Source organism: Equus przewalskii, chromosome X (assembly GCF_037783145.1).
Source record: "Equus przewalskii isolate Varuska chromosome X, EquPr2, whole genome shotgun sequence".
In the NCBI taxonomy this organism is placed as follows: domain Eukaryota; kingdom Metazoa; phylum Chordata; class Mammalia; order Perissodactyla; family Equidae; genus Equus; species Equus przewalskii.
The window spans coordinates 118,734,099-118,760,126 of NC_091863.1; the positions used below are offsets into that span (position 1 = coordinate 118,734,099).

At 39.9% G+C, this 26,028-nt stretch overlaps 1 protein-coding gene across 6 annotated transcripts in view; it reads left to right on the forward strand.

Moving 5' to 3' along the window:
• The window catches only part of AFF2 (ALF transcription elongation factor 2), a 472,149-nt gene that overhangs the window by 157,240 nt on the left and 288,881 nt on the right, over positions 1-26,028 (forward strand). For all 6 annotated transcript variants that reach the window (XR_011535908.1, XM_070604228.1, XM_070604227.1 and 3 more), the window contains one exon: positions 4,640-5,500. Coding sequence is in view for 5 of the 6 variants with exons in the window: in XM_070604228.1 (XP_070460329.1) it covers positions 4,640-5,500 (861 nt within the window). In the remaining variant the exon portion in view is untranslated. The remainder of the gene's footprint in view (positions 1-4,639; positions 5,501-26,028) is intronic.

Below are 26,028 nucleotides of genomic sequence, written 5' to 3' on the forward strand. Positions count from 1 at the left end.
TAAATTATTTTGCTACTTTTATTAACAAGAAATACTATGGTACAATAGCCTCCTAGCACATTAGTCTGCAATGAAATTATACTACTGATTTGTAGATGGCATTAGAAGCAAACTGAGGCAACTTTGCATTTCCTGAAGTAATGAGAGGCAAAAAGCTTAAATAAAGGAGTGCTGTTAGTCATGAGCCACAAAGCAAACATGTAATTTATGCCTGAAAATACTTGGAAAATTCATTTCCTTGATGATGGAGAAATTGTGATTACTTAGAAAATAATGGCTGCAGAAGTTACCTTTAAGAATCAACCAATTCTCTGGAACAGGAAGTAAAGAACTGGCCAAACTGAAAGAAGCCTATAATTGATTGAAATGGCTAAATTTTACTTTTTCTATGTTTATGATGTACAATCAAGACTGCTAAGAATTCCTTGCTCCTTAATAGGGTTACCGATACTCTGGAGGGTGAAAAAGAACATTTTGTGAATTAGAAGTTGCTGTGGTGTGTAATGAGAGCACATTGTGTAGGTGTATGTAAATGTATTTAAGGCCCCATTGGGTTTTCTATCCAGTGCATCTCATATCTGCAGCTTGAGAAATTTACAAACTGATTGATAGTTACCCACCTCCAGTGGTGGGACAGCAGAGAGTGGACTCTGGTGACCTGGCCTGTACTGTTAATTATTTGGAGATTGTTGAATGGTGGAATTCTTGAGGCTGTGTGTCTGTGTGTCCTCCATGTCTAACCCTGCCTCATGAGTGTTTTGAATTTACCAGTATATGTCTTACGAATGGCCATGGTAATTCCTACTTATAGCCACAGCTCGTCTGTTATGCAAAGCATATGGATCTTCCTTCAATCAGCAACTCAGAAAGTGTCGCCAGTGAACTCAACCTTGAACTGTCTGCTCTGCAGTTCTGGTTCAAGTCCCTCTGAGACAATTGCTCTGTGGGGAAGCTAGTCTAAGGGAGTTGACATCCTTCCATTCCTCCAGGTTATCCCAGCTCCACGCCCTATCATTAATGCACAGGAAAGCCCCACCCTTGGAGCTGTTAGCCTAGCCCCCTAACTCTGCATGCAGTCACGCCTGCGCTGAGGTAGCCGTCAGTGCAATGCTCTTGCTTTTCAGTCATCATAAGGAAAAGCCATGTGAAGAACATCTTTGCATCTATTGTAAAATTGGTGCTGAAAAAATTGCTTTCTTGTTCAAAGGTTCTTGTAACTGAACCAATGAGAGGAATTCCTTTTCACATTTTAGTATCTGGCAAACATTTGTCTCATTTAATGAATTAGGATATGCTTCTTTCCATCAAACAAAGGGAATTCTATAAGCTATGAGCTTTTCCTTTTTCCCTTAGCTACCAAGAAGCTCAAAGTTCAATTTAATGTTCAGTCACAGCAACCAAATGAGCTTGACTTTTGCTTTTCTATGTATGTACCTTTTAATCCATGTTATTGCAAATCCTTTATTTTGATATAGGTAGGGTATGAATTATAATTTGATTCTGTTCAATTTATCAAACATATATTGAGTGCCTAATGTGCACCAGACATGGTGTTAATAAGTCTGGAGGATATAAAGGTGAATAAAGGGTGGTCTCTGACCTTTAAGAGCTCATAGTTTTATGAAGGCAAAGAAATCATAACTGTAGTATACCCTGTGTGGTAGCAGGCTGATTTTCTAGAGTTATTCAGAGAACTCTCAATTTTCCTCTAATTTTATTTATCTAGGCACAGTTTTAGACATTGACCAATTTAGGAGTTCTCCTAATTTTAAGTATATGTTAAAACCTAGAGATGGAAAAAAATTCTAAGCATGCATCAGAAACCCAGATCATTATAACAGTAGACTTAAATGAAGAGCCATTAAAACCTAAGTTTCCCTCCATTCAAGAAAGGATGAGCATATTCCTTCTATTGACTGCTGAACAGGAACAGGAATGTGACTAGCTTGCTTGCAAGCAAATGGGCCTTGAGGTTCTTGGGTCCTGATGATGTTGGCCTGGGGAGAGTGAATGACTTCTCAGGGCTTTGAGGTGTTGTGGTCTTGTCGTCTCTGTGACATCTCGGGGCAAGGTTCTGATTCTGTCAAGCTCTGTTTCGACGAAAGGTCAATGAACTTTCAATGAAAGTTCAATAAATTGAACTTTATGCTTCCTGGTGGCTAAGGCGAACAGGAAAAACTCATAGGTTATAGAATTCTCTTTGTCTGATGGAAAGAAACATATCCTAATTCATTAAATGAAACAATGTAAACTTAAAGTATTTAAAATGGGAAAAGAAAGGGTGTTGTTTCCCCTTGTTGGGTTAGATCCTTGAAGATAACCAGGTATTAGTGTTCATTAGGCTATCATCTGACCCAAGAGGTAAGCTGTTTGAGGAGTGGAACAACCCGGCAAGTATTGAAAGCCTGCATCAAATTCTTACTGAGCCCTCAGCACAATGAAATCTCTTTGTTTTGAATTTAGGGATTGAATAGAGAGACTGGTTTTGGCCGGTGCCCAAATGGTTCATTGTGCAACTCCATTGAAGGAGACCACTATATACAAAGAGTTTATTCTTGTCTTAGCTGAAAAGTAATTTCTGCCATTAAAATTGACAAATCTAGGGACTTTCAGGGAATAAAAGTGATTTCTACCCATCTCTATCTATTAAATATGCCTTTCAAATGTACTTCTGAAAATGGAGCGATTATTCAGCTGAGGATTATATGGAATGTTAATTGTTTAATCACTACTTCAGCACCAAGGTTGCATGTGATGCAATGTAAGATGTTCTTGAGGATAAGAAAACTAAAATTGACATATATTTATTTGATTTCTAAAACTCCTCATCCCCAACAGAGCCCTCTTAGCATATATTTAGCATACTTTTCCTTAATCTTTGAAATCATATTTCCCTAACTGCCCTCATTTCTTTGGAAGTGTCTTGTATGATTTAACACATGATGTGAGTTGAATACTGTATACAGTATGTGGAGATCATTCTAATACGAAAGCCAGGGTTTCCAGTTTGATGCCCTCTCTGGTTGTTCCTTTTTGTATCCTTTGCTGGCTCCTCTTCTTCTCCCAGTGCCTTAAAGATTGGTGTTCTCCACAGTGCCCTCCTGAGCCCGATCTTCTCATTCTACATTTTCTTCCCCTGGATGATTTCATCCATGTCCGGCACTTCACCCTCCATTCATCTGCGCATTCTCCCATCTTCACATACAGAGAAAGCACACAGCCATACAACCTAGGTTTAGAGTGAGAGACCAGACTTGGATAGGCACACTCTCTGTGTGTGCCAGGAGACTGGGCTATGTTAAACGCGTGTGAGAAATCTTAGGTGTTAAACATCTATCTTCAATGGAGGTTGTACCAATGGGGAGGTGGTCACCCCTCCTGTGCATGGAGAGCATGCTAATGGCTCCTGGGACATGGAGGCTACTTAGGTTGGGTGTCTTCCTCATCCAGTGGTCCTGTTGCCACATAGCTCCATGGATGCTGGTGGCCTTGTTTCACTGCAACATCTTGGGCCAGGATAGTGCAACCTAGGCACAAAGAAGTCCTTTGTCCTTATGAATTCAACATCTTGTTTTGATAACACCTTTGGCAGGTAAAAGAGAATAATAAAAAGTCACTTTCTAAGATGAACAGCTGAGCTTTCATCAAAGTCATTTCCAACTATATAGCTATCCACCATTTTTTAGTTATGAAAGCTGCGCTTTCTATATTACAAAAACCTACACTGGAACTTATTTACTTTAAAACAATCACAGCCATTTAAATAAGATTAGTATACGTATCCTACTGGGGATGGTATAGCTGGTATGTTGATTGTCCGTAGAATGATTTAGTTGCCAACATTACTTTGAAAATCTGACTTTGTTTTGATTTACTTAAGCAATGGTTTAAATTCTTGAATAAATTTCTGTAAATCATTGAAAAGACACAGGAGAGCTTGAGTCACTGTTGATGAACAATTGTACCATTTCAAAGTAAACGAGTATGAATCATCAATATGTAAACACAGTTGCCCCCAGAATATGTAGGCAGACACCAGTAATTTATACAGTCCTTTGATTAAAAGGAATTAGATTTGCTTTAGTCATGTTAGCTCAATTAGATGTTGTTTAATCCCATGCCTTTTCTAGACTGAATGTAGTCATGATAGCACAATTTAACTGACTTCCTTATCCAATGGGCTAAGCCTTTTTCATGGTGTAATGTAGTGCAAAAGCTGACGTGTCAAGAGCAAACATAAGTCGAACATCCCATTTTAATTCCAATGATTGGTAAGCGGAAGTTGTTAATCATAATGGAGAATGTAACAGTTCAGCTCATCTGACATAAAATAAGTTGTTTTGCTAATAAAATTCATAAACGATGTAATTTCAAACTTTCTCCCGATGAGCATGTTTAAGGACAGGCCAGGGAGTATGCAAATGTTCATCGCACAGCTCATTCCAAGAGGCTCTTTCAATAGTGTTATTGATTTTTTTCTTACATAGCACATGGAAAGTATGAAATTATCTGGCAGCATGAGAATTTTAAAGAACCCTATATGTTAGTCTACTTAGAACATCTGTTTGAAACATTAACATTAGGAAACACAAACCTATTCATTCTCTCTCCTCCCACCCCCATCTTTTTGTTATTTTAGACAAACAAAGGTGATGCACTTGCCAACCGAGTCCAGAACACGCTGGGAAACTATGACGAAATGAAGGATTTGCTAACTAATCATTCTAATCAGAATCATCTAGTGGGAATCCCAAAGAATTCCATGCCCCAGACTCCCATCAACAAAAACGAACCAAGCTTTTTTGCAGAACAAAAGAACCGAATGATCCCACCTCACCAGGATAACACTCATGCCTCAGCACCAATGCCTCCACCTTCTGTCGTGATACTGAATTCAACTCTAATACACAGCAACAGGAAATCAAAACCTGACTGGCCACGAGATACTCATAATGCTAGCATTGTACCAGCCAGCCAGGCCGGTAGTCAGCCAAGCAAGATGCAGCCATCTACACAGGACCAGCCCCAAGCCAGACTGGAAGACTTCTTTGTCTACCCAGCTGAACAGCCTCAAGTTGGAGCACTTGAAGAGTCAAACCCATCTGCAAAGGAAGACAGTAATCTCAAGTCCAGTGGAGGGGATACATTCAAAGAAATCTTTCAATCCAACTCACCAGAAGAATCTGAATTTACAGTGCAAGCGCCGGGGTCTCCCCTAGTTGCTTCCTCTTTATTAGCTCCCAGCAGTGGCCTTTCAGTTCAAAACTTCCCACCAGGGCTTTACTGCAAAACAAGCATGGGGCAGCAAAAACCAACTGCATATGTCAGACCCATGGATGGCCAGGACCAGGCACCGGACATCTCTCCAACGCTAAAACCTTCGATTGAATTCGAGAACAGCTTTGGGAATCTGTCCTTTGGATCACTCTTGGATGGAAAACCCAGTGCAGCCAGTTCAAAGACTAAACTGCCAAAGTTCACGATTCTTCAAACAAATGAAGTAAGTAATTTTAAAGTTTTGTTTGGTTTTGTTTCATTTTTTCAGTTTGCTGCTCTAACCTTTATAATCAAGGATTCACAAGCAGCTCTTATTTACCTTCTTGAGCCCTAGATGGGACTCTTCAAGGTCAGAGTCTGATTCTTGATCTTCTGTCGCTTGTGACTTGACTGATTAACACTCTGCAAATACAGTTAAATCTCCATAATTTTGAATGACCAACGACAAGGTCAGTCTGAGTGAATGAAAAGTTGGAGTTATAAAATACTTTCAGACAATGCATTTGTAGTAACATTATGTACAAATTAATAACATTGGAGATTTTAATTGGTCATAAGCAGTATGAGGTCTGGGAAGAGATTGTGAGTCACCACTGGCCTTGACTATCCAATAACATTTCATAAACATAAAATATAGGCGTTCCTTAAGGTAGAAGAATGTACATGTGTGGTTTGCTGGAACTGGCAGCGGAAGGTATTCTTCAAGAATCTTAGTGTCTTGAGTGCTTGCAGGGCTGTTCCTTGGCAAGACCTTAATGTTACCTTCTGTCTCCCTCAATCTTCCCTTCTGCATCACCTTCTTCTACAAATACCTACGTAGCCCTCTTGTACTACCTTGATCCCTTCTGTCAAAGCCAAAGGCATTATGCTCAATCAAAATCCCACTGGGTTTAGAATGACTAAATGTCCTACCCGTCTCTGAAATCATTGCCTTGTAAAAGAGAAGTCCGGAGGGACCAAAGCCTCCCCCAAAGGAATGAATCGCTAATGATTGGATCCCAGGCCTTGTGGCCCCTGGGTGGGGGACATATTGGGTGCCCCTCACATACTGCCATGTAAACGGCTGCCTACTGCACCTCAAGCACTTGATTGGAAGAAGCCACTGCTTTTAGATTGGATTCCTGTTACTGGTGACTAAAGACACAGAGGAAGAAAGTAGGTTGAAATTCTTACTCAGTAGGAGTCACAGTCTGAATTGTTGCAGATTCCAAGTTAGTGGTGTCTGAATTAGAGAAGTCTGTCCATATGTCCCCTCTGGCTCTGCTTCCTTTATTCATACTCAGCAGATGTGGTGATTTCAGAGGACGATTGGAACACAAGGGAAGGGAGGACTGGGGTTACTGGTTGTAATTTCTGAATGCATGCTTTTAATATTGTTTGCTTTCTGAGGCAGTTTTGCTTTTTGTATCATCATTCATCAAATCTTGTCAAACTTTCTCCTAAATCTCTCTCCAATCCGTCACCTCTTCACCAGCACTGCCTTCGAAGCACCAGGAGCACCTCTCGCCTGGACCGCTGTGATAGCCCCTCCTATCTAGTCTCCCTTCTCTAGTCTCACCCTCTTCCAATCCATCCTCCATCCAGCCTGATCTAATGGCCAGATCTGACCATGTCACTCCCTGCTTTGGATTCTTCAGTGCCTTCTCATCACTTCCAGAGAAAAGCCCAGATTTCTTAGTCCTGCATACAAAGCTCTTCACTCTCTGATTTCATACTCCCTTTCTGACCTCATATTTCACTACTTTTTCATATGCAGATGAAATCCCAGCCATGTGGAGCTACCTGTGGCTCCCCGTCTTGTCATGCTTTATCACACTTCCTTGCTTTTGTGCCTGCCCCATCAGCCTAGAATGACTTTCCCTACTCTCCCTCGTCTTCCTGGTGAAGTCCTCTTTCTCCTTCAAGTCTACTCAATTGTCACTTTCTCTGTGAAAGCTTCCCTGATTCCATCAGGTTTCACTACAAACTGCTTCCTCCGGGCTCCCCGTCACCTTATATACCCCTTGACTGGCACATATTTCATTGTATACCAGTTATCTGTTTATGTGTCTGTCTCCTCTATTAGACTGTGAGCTCCTGGAGAGCAAGGAATGTCTCATTCTTCTCTGTATCCCAACTGCCTAGCAAATGCCTGGCACATAGTAGATACTCAATAAATGTTTGTTGAATGAATGAATTTCAAAAATGGTTATTTGATTACATTTTCTAAGCCTTAATGTTAGTCAAATAATGTGAACCAAAGTAAACAATTGCTAGGAAATCCATCCTCAATTACATTTCTTTAACTGTACTCTGTCTGCCAGTGTCTTATTCTGCCCTGCTCCTGTACAATCCTAATCCTAATTTACGCTGGATGACTTAACACACGATTGTAATACTTAAAAACCAAAAAGAAGCCTGCTTTGAACAAGGAGTATAATGGGAGGTTGGGGTATCTGCTGTTGTTCCCTCCTTGCATGGCGGTGCCGTCACTCAGGACTGGTCTGGAAATGGCCCATCAAGAGGTCCGTCAGCTTCTGTCCATACCTCATTAGCAGAGTGACAGGTCACAGACTCATTGAGGTCCAGCCCACTGTAATCCTCTCTCTTATATATTCACAACACGTCTGACTCAGATTCCGAAACAACTTTATGCTTTCACTCAGTGCTCTGGCTCACCAGTGAGAGGTACATTTCCAAAGAGAGTCTGAGCAGTCATCAGCTCCAGAGATGATGCTCCAATGAGCAGCCTGTGTGCACATAGCCTTTGGTGACGGTACGAAGAGACTTTGGTACAACCTTGTATGAAAAATGGGTCAGATGCAATAAAATCATGATAAGAGATCATTGAAAAAAGTACCTATTTTAAAATATAGGTCTCAAAGAAAGATTTGAAAGAGGACTAGAGAGAAGCTTAGGGTCCTAAAGTCAGGAGAATAGGGTAATATGAAGGGTAATGTGAAAACCAAAAATAAGAGGAAAGGAAATGAGAGGTTAGACAGCCTAACAGAGAACTTAGAAGATTGTAGATTAAACGTGGGCATAAATATAGACAGGGTGGAGTATCATGGCGCTTTGAACCTAATGGAATTTATGCAGCTGAAACTCTGACCAAGTCTGGAAATTCACCCTATTAAATCTTGATGCACTTTTCAAAAGCACTTAGCATTAGAATTCAGCCCGAGTCCCTGGCGCCAAGAGTTCCAGAGAACCAGGCATTGGGTTCTGGGTCCCTAGTCAAAGTAGCCATCTTCCATGAGTGGTAGCATTTCTTTGAGTCATTACTATAAAGCTTGTCAATAGAGCAATCACAGGATTTCTTTGAGTATTCCCAACTCTCTCCCTGGCTCTAGTGACAGGAGGCTGGCATGTTAGTGAAGTGCATTTGGAAGGCGTTGGGGGTTGAATGACTGGAAAACAGACAGCATACTAAGGTATACAGATAAACAGATAGGATGTTATTTGTGAGTTGAGAGATCATAAATTGTCATTGACGTGAAATGTGCACTTGTGTGCACCCATGTTTGTTTACCTGTCTATGCTTCTGTAAACAGTGGGGAAACTTTATTTCCTGTCCTTGAAACATCTCCTTGCTTTTTAGAATTTCTGTATCTGTAATAAGGATACTAGAAGTCTAACCAACTTTATTGCAAAATGTCAGCTTTTCAATTGAAGCATGATTTTTAAACAAATAATTTATTTAAAAACTTTTTTACAGAAATCTATTACAGAATCTACTAACATTCCAGGCAACCAGAAAAAAACAAACGAAACTGATGTGTTCTTGTAGTTGAGCTTAGAAGAATTCTCCGAGAACTGCATCTGAAAACAGTAAAAGACCTATTTATATCAAGTGAGGGTTGCTTGCAGATGGGGTTTTATTAGGAAATGAATTTGTTAATAAATGTAGCTTTATGTATAATTTCATTACAGATGTTTTTGTTTATTTTTGCATTAGAATAAAAATCTTCCAGTGTAGATAGCTTTGTATTTTGGTGCAATTTGTTATTAGTATTGTTTAGGAAGTAAATGATTGCGTGCAAATGAAAGGATCAATGACATGTATTAAGTTTTTCCGTCCTAGGTCAATAAGCTTTCATAAGTACAATACTAATGTGTGGCGTGACATCACCATAGAGGGTCATTTGCTTTACAAGCTGTTCTTGACTGTGACCTAAGGCTGAGGCTCCAAATTAGGAGTCTCTTAGAAAAGTTTAATGGAGTTGATATGAATGATGGGATTTGGCTTTAGCTTATTTGAGTGGCTACCTTTGTCAGCCAGCTGAAAAGTTACTGTGCACATTCGTGATTGGGCCTGTCTTGTTTTCTATCCTATGCAGTGAATGCTGTGGGTGTAATTGGCTTTATATATTATAAGGTAGATAGGAAGCTCAGGTCCCTTGTGTGAGAACTGCAGAGAATGCTGGCAACTTCTCATTCATGTGCTGGATGTGCCTGGGCAGCTACGTGGAAACCGTAGAGGCAGCTCCTTCAAAGAATGGAAGGTATTCCTGCTGCTGTGTGCAACCCATGTAAGCATTTTTTACTTGGTGTACATCACGAGTTTATTATTTTTTTGTCCATTCTTATGGAAATAAAATAGTATCCAGTCTAAGGCTGTAACTGGTCTAATTCCCACCCCTTCGAGAATGAATACAGACACCTCTGAAAATTCTCGCACCTTCAGGGTGCCGGCAGAGACCTTAACCTTAGCATTTATTCCGTAGAAGTGTAGGAACCAGAAAGCTTTGTCTATCCTCTGCCAGTCCATCACCTAATGGTTACGTTTTGTTTGTGCTTTTTGACTAACTCTTCCAACTCCTTGGTCTCACTGGTATTAAGATTTGTTTTCTTTATCTCCCCTCTTCATTTCCCCCTAATTTTAGTGTCTCCCTAAGCTGAATGAAGTGGCCCCAACTGAACATCTGAAAAGAATAGTGAGTAATGCAAGTAGAAGAGCCTTGCATTCTTTGTGATGGAGAGGTCGGAGATGCTAGGAGAGGATTCAGTTAAGATTGCCTTCTTTTGGTGATTGGGAAAGGTGTCTTGGGGAGGGGTGGCTGAGACCGTGCTCACAATCATAGGGCTGCTTCACTAGACACTGACACGTACGAGTAACCCTGGAAGCTTTCACAGAGATAGAATGCAAGATAGATTTTCAACTGGACCTTGAATACTGGGTGGAATTACAGTAGGTGAAGAGGGAACTGGAGGGCATTTCCTATGTGTGCAAATCAGTGATGGTTGGAAAGAATGGCTAGTACAAAAAGAGGGAGTTGAAAACATGCAAGGTATATTGTGGGGATAGACCAGATTGTCTGCAGCTGTGGATTTGTAGGACCGAAGTGAGATAGGGCTCAAAGCCAGGCACTTAAGTGTCTTGAATGCCTAGGCAATGTGGCAGCCAGATTGTGATGATGAACTTGAAACTTCGCTTTCCCAATGGCTTCATGGGTCGTGACCTAGGAACTCTCTCAAGCCAATTGCTCTCACCAATTCAAGCAGTAATTTCTGAGTTCCTGTGTTCTTTTCTCCCTTATAAGAAAGCACATATCATTTATTGCCCTGTAGGCATCAGATTTTCCTTGACATGCTTTTCCAAGGTTCCTTCTAAAGTAGCGCTGAAATGGTTGTTCTAAACTGTGTTCTCCTTCCCTACGAGTCCCTGTCCCTCAGTAGCCCTTTTCCCTCCATTTCTCATTAGTGCTGGTCAAACTCAGGAATAGATCTCAACTTTGGCTTAGTAAAGATTACGCAAATGCATGATTTTTTTTTTGCTTCTTATTTCCTCAAGTCCTGTTCTTTTGCATATATATTTTCTTTTCTAAGGCTGTGTGTAAGTGATTCTACCCATTAGCATCCTGGAACAACGTCAGCTATTTCAACATTCTATCTATTAAATGAATTACACTATTTGGTTTCAGCACAACTGTCTTGGTGTTCTGTGCTTTTAAATACCTTGTCACTTTTAACATTTTTTGGTTGGAAAGAAGCCAAAGGACTGATTTATTCTTATTCTGTTAAAAAATACCTCTTCAATTATTGTACTCTGCAAATTTAAATCATCATTAATAGTGATATGTTTTAAAACATCACTATTTATTAATAATTGTAGTGATGCTTTATGAGATAGCTGAAAGTAAATCTTCTGTGAGGGAACGTGTGATGTATTACAGAGTCGTATGCAGAGTTTGGACGAAGTCTACTGAGATGTGGCTTCCAGTTGACCTGGACTTGCTTTGTGAACTCGAGAAGGTGCTTTTGCATGAGGAGTTAAGACTAGCTCAGTGAGGTGTCTTCCAGCTGTAAATCTCTGAGGGTGTACTCGTCCTTTGTGGATAAGGCAAGCCCACCTTGTTTGCAAAGTCACTTCAGCCATGCCTTCCCTCGCCCATACCCTCCCAGAGTGTGGGCTTTAGAGCAGCATGGAGGGGTGCGAGCCATGCCTGCTGTGCACTTCTCACTATCACCCTTCAGAACAGTTGGGGAATTTTTAAGACTAGGGGCAAACTAGAATTGCATCTTCTTTAGGCATTGGTTACCAATTCAGCCTCGAGTGTTATTATATTTTAACTCATTTCTAAAAAGATAAACAACTATATGCTGCATTTCACTGGAAAACACCAAGCTGTGAACTCAGGAAATAGCCTCCTAATCCTTTTGTCACCACCCACTAACATAGTGAAAGATGGAGAACTTCTATTTTCACATTACTTCTAGGAAAATATTTTGACAGATTCAGTATGCAGTAAAGTGATAAGCTTTTGTTACATGCGTTCCAAATCATCCTGTTATCACTGGATATATCGATTAGCTTAGTACATTCTGAGCCAGTCATAAAAAACAGACTGCTCACATTCTGCGTTAAAGAATAAGAAAAATTGACAGGTAGATAACCATATTGATTCAACCCAATCGTGAATGCAAAGGGCTTTAGAGAGGAGTTATAAAACTCTTTATGGCTGTTGTAAGTCTTGTTAGTATTTTTTTAATTGGTGTGAAAGCAAATAATCTTTAATTAACTATCTTTTTAGAAAGTACTATACTTTGGATACCAAATAGAATTTATAGTATAGATAACAATAACCAAAACCTTTATACTTTATAGTTTACAAATGCTTTTGCATACATTATCTTATTTTTTCCAGCTTTATTGAGGTATAATTGACAAATAACAGTTGTATATATTCAAGGGCTACAATGTGATGTTTCGATATACATATACATTGTGAAACAATCTTCAAAATCAAGCTAATTAACATATCTACCACGTCATATAGCTGCCATTTTTTTGTGTGTGTGTGGCGAGAATACTTAAGATCTGCCGTCTTAGCAAATTTCAGGTATGTTATACAGTATTGTTAACTACAGTCACATTGCTGTATATTAGATCTCCGGAACTCATTCATCTTGTGTAACTGAAACTTTGTACCCCTTGACCAGCACCTCCCCATTTCCCTCTCTCCGTAGCCATCTTGTTTTGATCCAGTTCTAACTGGGTCTGGGATTATTATCATTCTCTTTTCATAGATGTAAAAACTATGAGAAACTCAGAGAGACTAAGAGTCACTTGCCTAAAGTCACACAGCCAGCAAGTGGCCATGCTTGGACTAGAACCCAGGTCTTCAGTGCCATGTCCACGTTAGCATTTGGTGTATAGTGTGCTACTGTATATGTATGGGTTAATTTTCTAAAAGCAGCTCCTCTACTGGCACATAAGGGGCAAGAGAATAATGAGCTGAATCCAGCTTAAGTTGAAATTCCCTTGTTGGGTTCATATTTCAAAAGTCTGGGGCCAAACATACCGAAAGAGCAATTTTTCTTGTGGTATTAAACAGGTTATAGTCATGTGTTTTTCATTTACAAAAATGGTGAGAAGTAGTGTTTTTGCAATATTCTGAAATGAGTAACATATGACACAACTTGTTAGAGGACCTTTTCTTGGTTCATAAAGTTTCCGAGTTTTTGTCTATTTGGTAGGATGATTTTAGCAGAATGCTCAGACAACATTGCTAAAATCTGGATTTCTGTGGCCGAAACACAACCACTCTCAAGATAAACCTTAGATGTGAATGAGAGGTCAGTTAAAGTGGGCATGTAAATAATTGCCATAGGAGGAGTAAAACTTCTCTCAAATGTTTCAGCCCCCCAAGAAGGTTAATTTTAAAAACTTATGGATCATCAAATTATAAGAGTAGCTGGCTAGGAGCAGGCAGGATCTCTGGCTTTTTTTCACAGATACTAGATGGGTGAGTCTCCCTGTACCTCAGCAAAAGAATGCAGGTAATCCCTAGACTCTTCCTTAGGACATTACTGTAAGAATGAATGAACTGAATGGTGGTTAATGGTCTTTCAAAAATTTTCAAGTTTCAAAATGGGAGATATATTAGTGTTCTGTAGATACCATAATGAAGTATCATCAGCTGGCTGGCTGAAAACAGAAACGTATTCTCCCACAAGTTATGGAAGCTAGAAATTAAACAGGTGTCAGCAGGGCTGAGCTCCCTCCAATCACTCTAGCGGAGAATATTTTCTTGCCTCTTCATAGCTTCTGGTGGGCCCAGGCATTCCTTGGCTTGTGGCAGCATCGCTCCAGTTTATGCCTTCATCTTCACATGGCCTGCTTCCCTGTCTCTTGTGTCCTCTCCTTTTCTTATAAGACTTAGGGCCCCCTCTATATCCAATATGATTTCATGCCTCGATCTTTGATTACATCTGCAAAGACCGTATTTCCAAATAAAGTCACATTCTGAGGTTCTGGGGAGGCATGAACTTTAGGGTGACACTGTTCAAATCACTATGAGAGAGATCGTTCTGCACACTTCCCAGACTGGGGATGGAGGGAGGTTAGTCAGTGTTCATTGTGAAAAACCTAAGTTAGTCCATAGAAGAGAGATGGGCTTCCCTGTCTCAGAACTGACTTCAGATTTAGTCCACAATGGTTCTGAGCCAAATTCTCTTTAAGCTCTTCAATTTGACTGCACCTATGTGAAAGATAATTGCTATGGATAAACTGCGTAAATACAATTGTGCAAAACTGATTTCTGAAAATCTTTTAGCATAGTAAGTATAAAGTTTTTTTTACAATTAAATAATAGAGAAAAAAACATTTGTCAGTGCAGTTGAGTTGATTATAGCTAGAGCTTAGGTGGGCAAACCTTTTCTGTAAAGCAAATATTTTCAACTTTGTGGGCCATGCAGTGTGTGGCAAGTACTCGACTCTGCCATTGTAGGATGAGAACAGTCATAGACAATACATAAACAAGTGGGCATGGCTGTGTGCCAATAATTGTATATATGAATACTGAAACTTAAATATTACATATTTCCATGTGTCGCAAAATATTCTTCTTTTGATTTCTTCCAACCATCTTACAGTGTAAAAAACATTCTTAGCCTGTGAGCCATGCAAAAACAGGCAGTGGGCTGAATTTGACTTGCAAAACTTAGTGTGCTGACCTCTGGGCTAGATATAAACAAAGCTTCAGACAGTGAAAACCGTTTGACTTGCTCTTCCTGTCATCAATAGAAAGGTGGTTTTGAGTAGAGAGAGTAGGAAGGTCAGCCTTGCAACTTGTAGAGAGCAGAATCTTAGAGTCAGGAGAGGCGTCTGTAGTCAAGGTAGGACTGGCCAGTGGAGTAGAGGCTCCCTCAGACCTAAAGACAGGTGGCTAAGAAGGCTTTGTACCCAGGATTAGAAATACTCTTCAACACCACAAGTCACACCTCCATTCCTGAGGGTCTTTTTCCTTAGCGACACATGAGGCGAAGGTCATTTTGTCTTTTGTTTTCTTAGAATTGGAATGCCTGAGCCACCAGGCTAGGGAACAATTTGCATGCCCAGACTTGGGCTCAGAATCACAGGATGCAAAGAGATGATCTCAGAGATAACCAGTAAAAGGACGTCAATCCTATAATTTTATCTAGGGAGAAGACGAACCTAGTCCAAATGCAATTAGGATTCTGGAATCCCTTATGAATCCGGAGGACTAAAGCATATATTTCACTTGGGTGTGGGGTGGTAGGGATTTCTACGATTCTAGGAATAGCAAGTCCTCTTGCGCAGCCTGTGACTTTGTGTTAAGTGGGGTGAAAGGACTGATGGTCTGTGGCAGCCCCTACAGACTCTTCATAGCTGATGTGCGGCAGTGTTTGTGTCTGTGTGTGCACATATGCATGTGCCAGTGTCCATGTGTCTCTCTGGAGGGCCTGAGAAAGTGGGTGGACTTCTGGGAGGAGAGGGCTAGAGAATGATGGCTTTCTTCATGAAGCTTTTTCCCAGCCTCCAGGGCAGTATCTAAGTTTTGAGGCAACTTAGAATGAAGGAGTGGTAGGAGAAAGGATCTATTTCTGTAAGCCTTTAAAGATGAAATGAGGTTGAGCTAACGCTTCAAGAAGCTAAAATACTTGGGTTGATGGAAGAAAGGAGGTCGTATGTTAGCCAGATGAAATGGACTGCATAAAGCCTTGGAAGTTGGTGGCATTTCAAGGGCCATGCTTCCTGTGATATAAGGGTGTCCTGATAGCTCACTACTTAAAGGGTGTATCATAAACTGTTATGCTGTGTTGCAATTTCATTAAATAGGTTGGTGTTGGGAAAAGTAGCTGCCATCTTGTATACTCTCAGGGCCACCTTTCATACAGACTACAATGTGAACGGTGACCCTTGAAGCTGGTTAAGGAGATGGCCCTGGCTTTAGAGCAAACCTGCTCTTTTACCTTTCTCTGTCTGTCAGCATCTCCTGTTCATCCAGGTCTTGATGCAAACTTACTGGGGAAGCTAGCTTCCTCTAGGACATCCAGAAATGGCCTCCCAGGCACCTGCTGGAGATGCAGACCAGGGTGCTCACCCTGAGTGGAGTCTCGCCATGTGATCTCTCCTGTGTGTTGAGACACCCAAACTGTCTCTCTGCATCTTTACTTTATTTTCTTGAACAAATGGGGCCTTCAGATCCTTGGGAAGATGGGAAGATCTAACATCCCTTCCCAGGCAAGATTGATGGGTAAAAAGAACTCACATCAGAGAGTTCAGTCAGAATCCACAATCCACCCATAAGAAGTCTCAAATAAAATGGTCTTGTTAGATATTTGAATGCAACATTTGGCCCAGGGACAAACTTAAAAAAAAAAAAAACAACAGTGTTTCGGCTGGCCCAGTGGCATAGTGGTTGGGTTTGCATGCTCCGCTGCAGTGGCCTAGGGTCCACGGGTTCGGATCCTGGGCACAGACCTACACATTGCTCATTGAGCTGTGCTGTGGAGGTGTCCCACATACAAAATAGAGGAAGATTCACATAGATGTTAGCTCAGTGACAATCTTCCTCAAGCAAAATGAGGAAGATTGGCAACAGATGTTAGCTTAGGGCCAATTCTCCTCACCAGAAAAACCCCATAATAGTAACAACAAAAAACAGTGTACCATTTTCACTTGTTCACAGAGTCTGATTTTATGAATTGTGATGTTTTAAATCTGAAAATATTATCATTTGCATTATTGGAAAGATCTGTTGTTGGAAAGATCTTCTTGTATCCATTCATTTTATTTACTCATTCATTCAACATACTTTTATTGAGCACCCATTGTGTGCCAGGCAGTGTGCTAGGAGCCGGAAGACTGAGATGATGATGATGCACTGCCTTATCTTAAGCAGCTTAAGTTGGGATATATGGACACAAAACCAAAAAAAAAAAATCACAGTGAAATATAATAGACAGTTTTTCAGGATTTTGTGGGGGCAGAGAGAATGACTAAGAGTAAAGTGTTCAGGAATGCTTCTTCAAGGAGGTAGTAACTTGTGTGCTAGCTGTTGAACTTGTGATTGGAAGTTTTTTGGTGAAGAAGTGGCAGTATGGGCATTTCCTACAATATAAACCCACATCGGGTGGTAAATGGGCCTGTTGACTCCTGGGATTAATGAGACACAAAAGAATCAGATGTGTTGCGGGAGTTAGAAGGGGTGATTGATTGGGAAGATGGGGTCTTGGTGTTAGCTCTAGGTGATGAGGAGCCTTTTAATGCTATAAGTACGGTAGATAGTGTTTTAGGAAAGTCATGTTGGAGGAAGGATTGGCAGGGGTCTGGGGGCAGGGAGTAGCAGGCATGATAGGGCTGGTGAGATTTGAGGCAGAAAGCGCATTGAGCAGGCTATTAAACTATTCTAGGCCAGAAATGCCAGCAATTTGAATTAGGGTCCTTTTTGAGATAGATTTTTAAGGTTGATTTGACGAGATTCAGTGATTAATTAGGTGGGCCATTGAGAGGAAGCCAACAGAGAGAATCAAAAATGACTGTAAGATTTCTAGCTTGGGCAACTGGTGGATGGTTACACGATTGTCCAAGATTCTTTTCTTTGACACCGAAATCTTCACAAAGCAAATAAATTTCTTCTTCTATCTCTTTTATTGTCATGCTGTTATGATACTATAGGCTTTGACTGTCATGATCTTTGAATAATGCTTGCACAGTGCTTCTTGTGCAAAGCTTTGTACAAAAAATCATGATTATTTTCTTATGCTTCAATGAAGGATTTATTTCCCATAAATGGCCTTTTTGGTTCGCTACTTAAAAATTAATATCTTAACTCAGAACGATGTTATAGCACTTTAGAGAACATGGGAAAATATGCTGAACACTTTCTTAGAAATCGCAGAAGTGGAAGTGACAATTTCCCATAAGTTATGGAGCATATTAAATATTAAATTTATGTTTTATATTTTGCAGTTTTTGGAAGTCAGATGAACACATTTCTAGTTGAATTTCTCTGGTATTGATAGCTGTTGACGTTGCTATGATCCTTTCTGATTCTTTTTCCTTTAGACTCAAACTGTCTACATGGGAAACATGTTTACAATGGAGAGTTGGGGTAACTTGTCTCGCAGCACCATTCTCCTCCTCACCATGGCGTAATCTTCAGTGAGAAATTGCATCCTTTGGTTTTGGTGGACTTGGAGTAGAGTTGTTATGACTGGCTATCTATATAAATTCCTACCTCAAAAGCTATTCTGCTCTGCTTCCTTGCCTTTATTTGGTGGACATGGTCATTACTTTTCAGTTAAGGTCATGAATTTCTGGTGGTGGAAGCAGGATAAAGGAGTGGAACTGATTTTACAACATTTTTGCACTCCATAGTTACTAGGATTGAAATCGTTTTTCAAATATAGGAAAATTAATCATAATATATTTCCTTGATTTTACTTATCCACTCCTCTTCTGTTCTCAACTGTTTGAAATGCTCTAACTCCTGTGTATTTCCTTATTTTGAAATTATTCTAAACACAGAGACTTTGGGAGCTGAGAGCCTCACCACACCTAGTTAGAGAGCTGAGCCTTCAGCTCTAGATTCATAACTCTGGACATTAAGTTACAACAAAGAACTGATCAGCATCTTCAAGAACAGTGGTACAATTTATAGAATTAGATAATCTTGATGCTCGAAGGACTCTGCAAAGCTGGCTTAATAGAAACACATTAGTCTGCTAATAGGCTGCACGTTCCTCACTCAGGAATGGAAGTCCTGAAAGGCCACAGGTGAAACCTTCGTCTGAGAGCACTTGCATCAAAAGCAACCAAGTGCAACATGGAACCTTGCCACTTTCCACAACTCAAAATACACCTAAAAGTTCCTTAGTTGAGATGCTCCAGTAAATATATTAGCCATGTGAAAAAACAACATCTAGCTTCTATATTTTGACTTATGAAGGAAAAGGCATCCCTACCACGTAAATATGTTCATTTCACCTTCTGGGAGGAAAAGAAAGGAAATTGCAGCTGCAGTGTGTTATTGCATCTCCCTGAAATTAGCCTTTAGAGTGTGGGAAGATTGAAAGATTGAAGGCCAATGCCTTCTATACACACAAAACCAAAAAAGGCACTCTCTGCCTTCGCTTCAGCACTGGCTCAACTCTTAAATAGGATTAGTCAAAATCGATGTTTAAAATTTCAGTGTGTTAATATCAATGTTTTGGAATGTTAAAATACATATTGGGTCGGGAATAAATTACTGACAAAATACTAGATCTCGTTTGTGAATTTTAATTGGGACATAGTTCATTATGAGATTTTCATAGGCAGACAGAAATATATATTTTTCTAAACTGTGTAACAATATACACATAAAAGCTATGTAATCAAACAAGCAATAACTGTACTTGATCACTGCTGAGAAAAGATTACTGTTAATTTTTGTAAATGGCAATCTGACAGTAAAGTCAAAGCAGTATGGGAAAAAAAGATTTCACTAATAGAAGTTTAAAAATTGTGTCTTCATAAATCAAGAGGATTTAGTGCTTAGAGCTAGAAATAACAGTGCTGTGCTTCCTGTTTTGAATAAACCATTAGACATTTTTGTCTTTGCATTCCTATTTAATCTGTACAGCATTATTTATTCTAATAATTAGTGTTAACTTTCTCGACAGTAGGCAATATAATTACCTTTAAAATTTAAATGGGATAAAAATGCCTTGAGAACATGGTTTAGGAAAACTCTTAATATTTATTTTCAATTGCCTCTTTAATTATTCATTTATGTAGTATTAAAAAAAAAGAATCTTGAAAATGGAAGGCCACTGACAGAATTACATCTCAGATGAATGGCCTCAGTTTTTCAGTTGGTTGGGTAACATCCTGGACTACTAAGGCATTAGTGATGCCAAATGGAAGCTCCACTACCCATTCGCCTTGCCAATGTAAATACATTTCAGTTCGAACAGCCCACACTGCTTTTTCTTATTCTGATTCTGCTTAAAATAAATTTCCATCATTTTCCCTGTCCCCCTTCCTTCACAGGTATGTAAAATCCGAAGGTTGTAGGTCACTGAATTATAAGCCTTAACACCTCCATTCACCAGGCAAGGAGGCAATTACTTTAACTTTGAAGATTCTCAGTGCCATTTATGTGACTCTTGATTTCAAATACAAATATGAAGGTGATTATTTTCTTAACTATATAAATTAATTAGAAACTAATTTTTAAGCTTATTAAACCCTATAATTCTGAATAAGCATACTAGTTTCAAAGAAAATCAATGTTTCTAAAGATGGAAGGAATAAAACAAGCCTGTTCTGAGCCATTATGAAGAACAAAAGCAATCTACAGATTAGGTTGATAGTTATTCATTAATTTATTATGTATTGGGCACATCTACATGCATAATGTAGTCTCAGTCTTTATGGGGAATCCGAAAATGTTAGATGAAGAGATGACTGGAGTTTTGCCAATTCCAGTCCTGGTACCTGGCACAAAGTAGGTGCTCATTAAACATGTGCTGAATAAGTAAATGAATCCCCTGAAGAACTGAAGAGTCTTATCTGAAGCAATTAGACAATAATCACAAGGAAGTGTGTATTCAGTTGTGTGATAACAAGGTGGAACCATAAGGGTATTTTATGCCTTTCTTTATGATGAGGACCCTGAGACGGGCCAGCAAACAAGGTCACGATTTGGGGAGGTGAGTCTTCTAAGATGACCGAGATTAGAAGCAAGAATTGTTTTGATAGGTGACAACCAGTCACTAAGTCAACTTTGACCTTTGTCAGGCACCTCTTACGTGCAGAGTACTGTACTGGGGTTTTGAGGGAGACACAGTTGGACAAGACTGTGCCCTTCATTCAAGAACCTTACCTCTAGCAAAGCAACTAAGATATGTACACAAGTAACAACAAAACAAGGTAAATTATCAGGGTCACAGGAGGCTGCAGGGTGCTACGGGAGCCCGGAGGAGGGAGAGATGCATCTGCCAGGCAGATCCAGGATGGGGCTAGCGAAGGATTGCCATCTGCACCAGGTCCTATGCAGCACTAGGATGAAATCATGGTGGTTTGTGATCTTTGGGGGCCTTAGACCTTTTTGAGAAGGTAATGAAACCTCTAGTTCCCTTCTTCAGAAAAATGCACAAATGGACACTCCCAAACAACTTTGTATACAATTGCGTAGACTTCCTGAAAACACTCTATGGACCCTCGAGGGAGTCCATAAACCCAAAATTGAGACCTTTGGTGGAGTGGAAAAAAACGGCTCTTGAAAAAGGTAGAGCTATATTTAAATTGCAGCTCCATCACCTCTAGCTTTGTGATTTGGACAAGTTTCTCTAGCCCTCAGAGCCCCAGTTTCCTCATCTATGAAACAAGGACAATAATACCTACTTCAGAGTATTGAAGCATAAAATGAATTACCAGACATCCAACGATTATTTTGCCAGGTGCTCAGCACATTCTAATTTTCACGATAGCATGCGACTGTGTTTCTCTGAGAGCAGGGGAATTGGCTGCATAGCTAGGTTATTTTTCTAAGTGCTGTCTTTCCTCTATCCATTCCTAGCAATCAACAAACTATTTGTGTTTTAAAATAATCCCCAATAGGTAAAAGAGAATGAACATGTAGGGCAAAATTTACTGGGAAATATAATCCCGTGCTGGATTCCTAGGATAAGCAAATTCAAAAATGAGCCTAAATGTTCTATTTTGATGTAGTTGATCACAGCGTGCTAAAAGGTATACATATGTGCGTTCATCTCTGTATGTGTGTGAATAATAGAATGTTAAAATGGGGCTTTTGTGGTCTCTGTTTCGCCCTCCCCTCCGGAGGGCTTTGTGCTTCCCTACTCCTCAAGTACACCTGCAGACGTCTTCATGTATTTGCTCATGGCTTGTTTTGATTTGCTGATGGATTCCTCAAGATTTGGGTCTGAGCATCTATCCTCACACACAGAAACACACACACACGCACACAAACGTTTACATATATGCACATAAAAGCATGTCTAACAACAGAACAAAAGCAGCAGGTGACAAATACATACTGTAGTTGTTGTATAAACTTGTAGCTTTACAAAGAGGATATTTAGTAAAGAAATAAAAGGAGGGTGGTGATGAGCGGTTGGGTTTAAAAGTCAAAAGTTACTCAGCTGGTCATGGTACAGGTGACCCAAGTTGCCTTTGTATACTGTGAACATTTTGATTGCAGGGCGTAAATATATGTAATCCTAATTTTAAGAAAACTGGTGGAATAAATACTCATCACACAAACAAAAGCCCTTCCACACAGCTTTTCATCGCTTTGCGGGTATTTTCTCCAAAATAAAATAAGTAATTATTTGAAAGTACTTTTAGCATACACACCATGTGGGTTAAGCTTGTTCCTGACATCTACAATCCTTTGAATAGAAGGGCCAAACACCCCCTGCCACCATGGGCCCCAGCCAAGTGTCATGTGAATCTGGTCTCACAGGTTACATGGGAAAGAAAGAGCTGCCAGACTAGCCTGCTCCTAAGAAAGATGCAAAATGCAAGGTCTAGAGAAGAGCGACAAGGTCTTGTCCAAGACTAGACACCGCATAGGTATTTCATGTATGTTAGCGAATGGGTTGATGGAGGATGGATGGATGATGGTGGCATTTCAAGCAGGCCCAGCGATATAGCAAGATTAGAATCTTCATAATACCTCAAGGCATGCTTATTCACTTACGTGAAAATGGAAACTTTTTAAAAACAAGATCCTTGTGGTTGGTTTACAATAGTTAACACTCCACATTTTTAATCAAAATCTTATATAAAATGATCCTAACCTGTATTATTTGGGTGGTTTTCTTTTGAGGAAGATTAGCCCTGAGCTAACGTCTGCTGCCAATCCTCCTCTTTTTGCTGAGGAAGGCTGGCCCTGAGCTCACATCTGTGCCCATCTTCCTCTACTTTATATGTGGGATGCCTGCCACAACATGGCGTGCCAAGCGGTGCCATGTCCGCACTGGGGATCCGAACCGACGAACCCCGGGCCACCGAAGCGGAATGTGCGCAATTAACCGCTGCGCCACCAGGCTGTCCCCAGTGGGTGTTTTTTTTTCTTGTACTGAGAAATTCCAAAAAGTTGATGATTTGGATAGGTAGTAATTTCTAAACCCCATGTCTTTGGTAAAGTATATTGGAGAATTGTGTTGCTCAGGAAACGGCAGATATTCTTCTTCTCATTTTTGTTATCATTATTAGGACAATCGTTCTGGAGAGTCAGGAATGACACTGGCTACGTGTTTTGCTACACCACAACCTTGGCTGAGGTGAACTGAGCGGAGAGATCAGAAGAGAACTTTACCGTCATCTAGCTGATCTGACTTGTGGTCTTGGGTCTTCTCCTATTGGCCATATATACATTGAACAAGTCACATCTACTCTCTGAGCCCAGTATTTCTCAGCTCTGTCATAGGGAGAAGTAATCCCTGCTTTACTTTCCGTAAAAGGCTATATGAAAATATACTGAGGTCATGTATGTGCAACTGCTGTGTAAACTGTAAAGTGCATTGTGCGTGCAAGATGAGAGCCTCCCAGATCCTTTTATCTGTCCAATCGGAATTACATATGTGTTCTTCTACATCACTGTAGTTGTGAGCAGGAATCTATCAGTCTACATAGTGCTCAGTTACTGAATGGATTGACACTGAGGTTAGACCATCACGTTTCCAGCTATACTTTTGGATTTTTTGAACTTCAAGAGTTATTCATGTGGAATTGCCCTTTACTCCTTTGCTTTCTTGTGGGTGGGAGGGTCTGGAGCAGTATTGGACTATTGCTATGTTAATTTCACTCAAGGGCCTTTAACACGTTGGTCTTAGGTGGGAGATAATGTCTTTTTAAGCACAGAGTTTATGTTCGGGGCCTATTTCTCCTTTTTCCATTGATAAGTTGTAACTGCTGTTCTCCTTTGTAAGCTTTTCAAACCTAGCTGTCCTTCATTCCACTCAACCTTTCTCTTGACAAAACACCAACCCCAAATGCTTTGCCTGTTTCTGACCAAGGTTTAGACTTGAGATCTTCCTGAGTGGTAAGAGAATTTTAGTTGGCTCGTTGCCTGTCAGAAAACTGCTTTTCTGGGATCAGTGACTTAGGTTGGCTTTTGCGACTTGGAAACTATTTAGAACATTTCTTTTTATGAGGCAACATTGCCCAACAGAAACTTGCTTTTTGTTCACTTTTCATCGTTAAAATGAATTTGTGCCTGGTATACATTAATTTCACCCATACGTAATTGCCCAGAAGTTACCCTGTATAGAGCCTATGCAAACATTTTAAATGAAGATAGGTTAATGGACAATCTAGATCTGAAAGGCATTAAAAAATTTAAAAGCATCATCCTTGAAGAGGAAGCATTGGAGGCTATTTTTAATAAGAGTAGGATCATTACTGTTATAAAATAATTAGTGAATATAATTGGTCCTTACTAATCAGACGTCTTTCGAGTTCGAGTCAGACCTTAGAATTCTGACTTATTTGAATTCAGCAATGTCCGAAAGTTTTGATTTTGAAGGAAGCTTTTGGTTGACCTTTAAATTTGTGCATTTAGCTTCAAATGCAACGTGTCCCTGCAGTGTTATGTGCGAGCCCAAACAGCATTTGCTGCGAAATGTAGTACATTTCTAGAAAACGTTTTTAAAAGGCAATATAGCAAGTTTGATTGATAAAGGGATCACCTGTAAGTACATCATTAATGAGGCAGTCCAATTTCCTAACCTGGGCCCTCCATTCAGAACACAAATTGCTGTAACCACTCAAAATAGCACTTCAGCACTTAGAACAAATATATACCTAGCCACCTACACACCTATTTGATCTTCTAAATGTCAGAGCAGAGCGCTGAAGTTTGAAAGCGAACCTCAGTAAGCAAGTGTCGTTTACAGAATAAGCACCCCAGTAGCTAAATTGAAAAATGCAATTGTAATTATTTGGTGAAGTAGAAATCAAGTCATTGCAGCTGCACCTTGTTGTACAATAAACTCAAAAGGGAAATGTCTTCATTTTGACTAACGTTGCCATCTTTTAACCTTGGGTTTGTTATAACCTGTTTTTCCAGGGGCATTATCTATATTATATATGTTTAGAAACCAAAGCAGTTCTTAGGCTCCACCGGCTAAGTGGAAATGAATGTGCACTTGTTGAAAAGCTTTTCTAGCTTACAGGGAGAGAGCATTGCGTTTCTTATTTAAGTAGCTTAACTTAGAACAGGATTCCAGGTTAGACACTTCCGACTAAAGGCATTTCTGTAGGTGCTTAAGTTCAAATTACACGTGTTAAAACCCAAATTAGAGTCAAATCTGATGCGAGCCAATTTACTCTGAACCACAGCCCTGGGCAGTGGGAAGTGATCTGCCAGATCAGGGCTTAGCTCAGATTTTGGCATTGACTCCACGGGGTGGGGGGAGGGGAGATGACAGAACAGTAACCAGTGGCTAAAAGTAATTTAATAATTAGCTTCACGCATTAGTTAGTTCTTGCCTTATTTTTAAAAAACCAGGAACATTTTCAACCTAGTCACTTACGCCTGTCCCATGGCAGGAATTATTGGAAGATGCCAAAGGAATAAACTGGGTCATCTATAGCATTTGCGGAGAGATTTTAAGGTTTCATTCCTGACTAGTACCAATGGTGACTTTATTTTCCTGAGTTTGAATATTTTTAAATATTGTATAAGATATTCAGAATTATAAATACCTAAATGAAAGGCCCAAACTCTAGAAAGGGAGAATAAAACCTCAGTGGACAAATAGATGTTCTTTTATATAATGAATAACAACAATTTTGGTGAAATACTGTTGTAGATATGAACCATTTCAGAGTTTATGTTCATGTATATGTAAGGGTTTTGGAATTTAATGCTCAAAATTGCCAAGTATCTACCTTTTTCTGCATAGCTCCCTCACAACTCCCTACCAAAATATCACTTTACCTTTATTTTTCAAATTACAGGTCAATTTAACTCCTTTGTAAACTTTCAAAATTTTGTGTTTAGA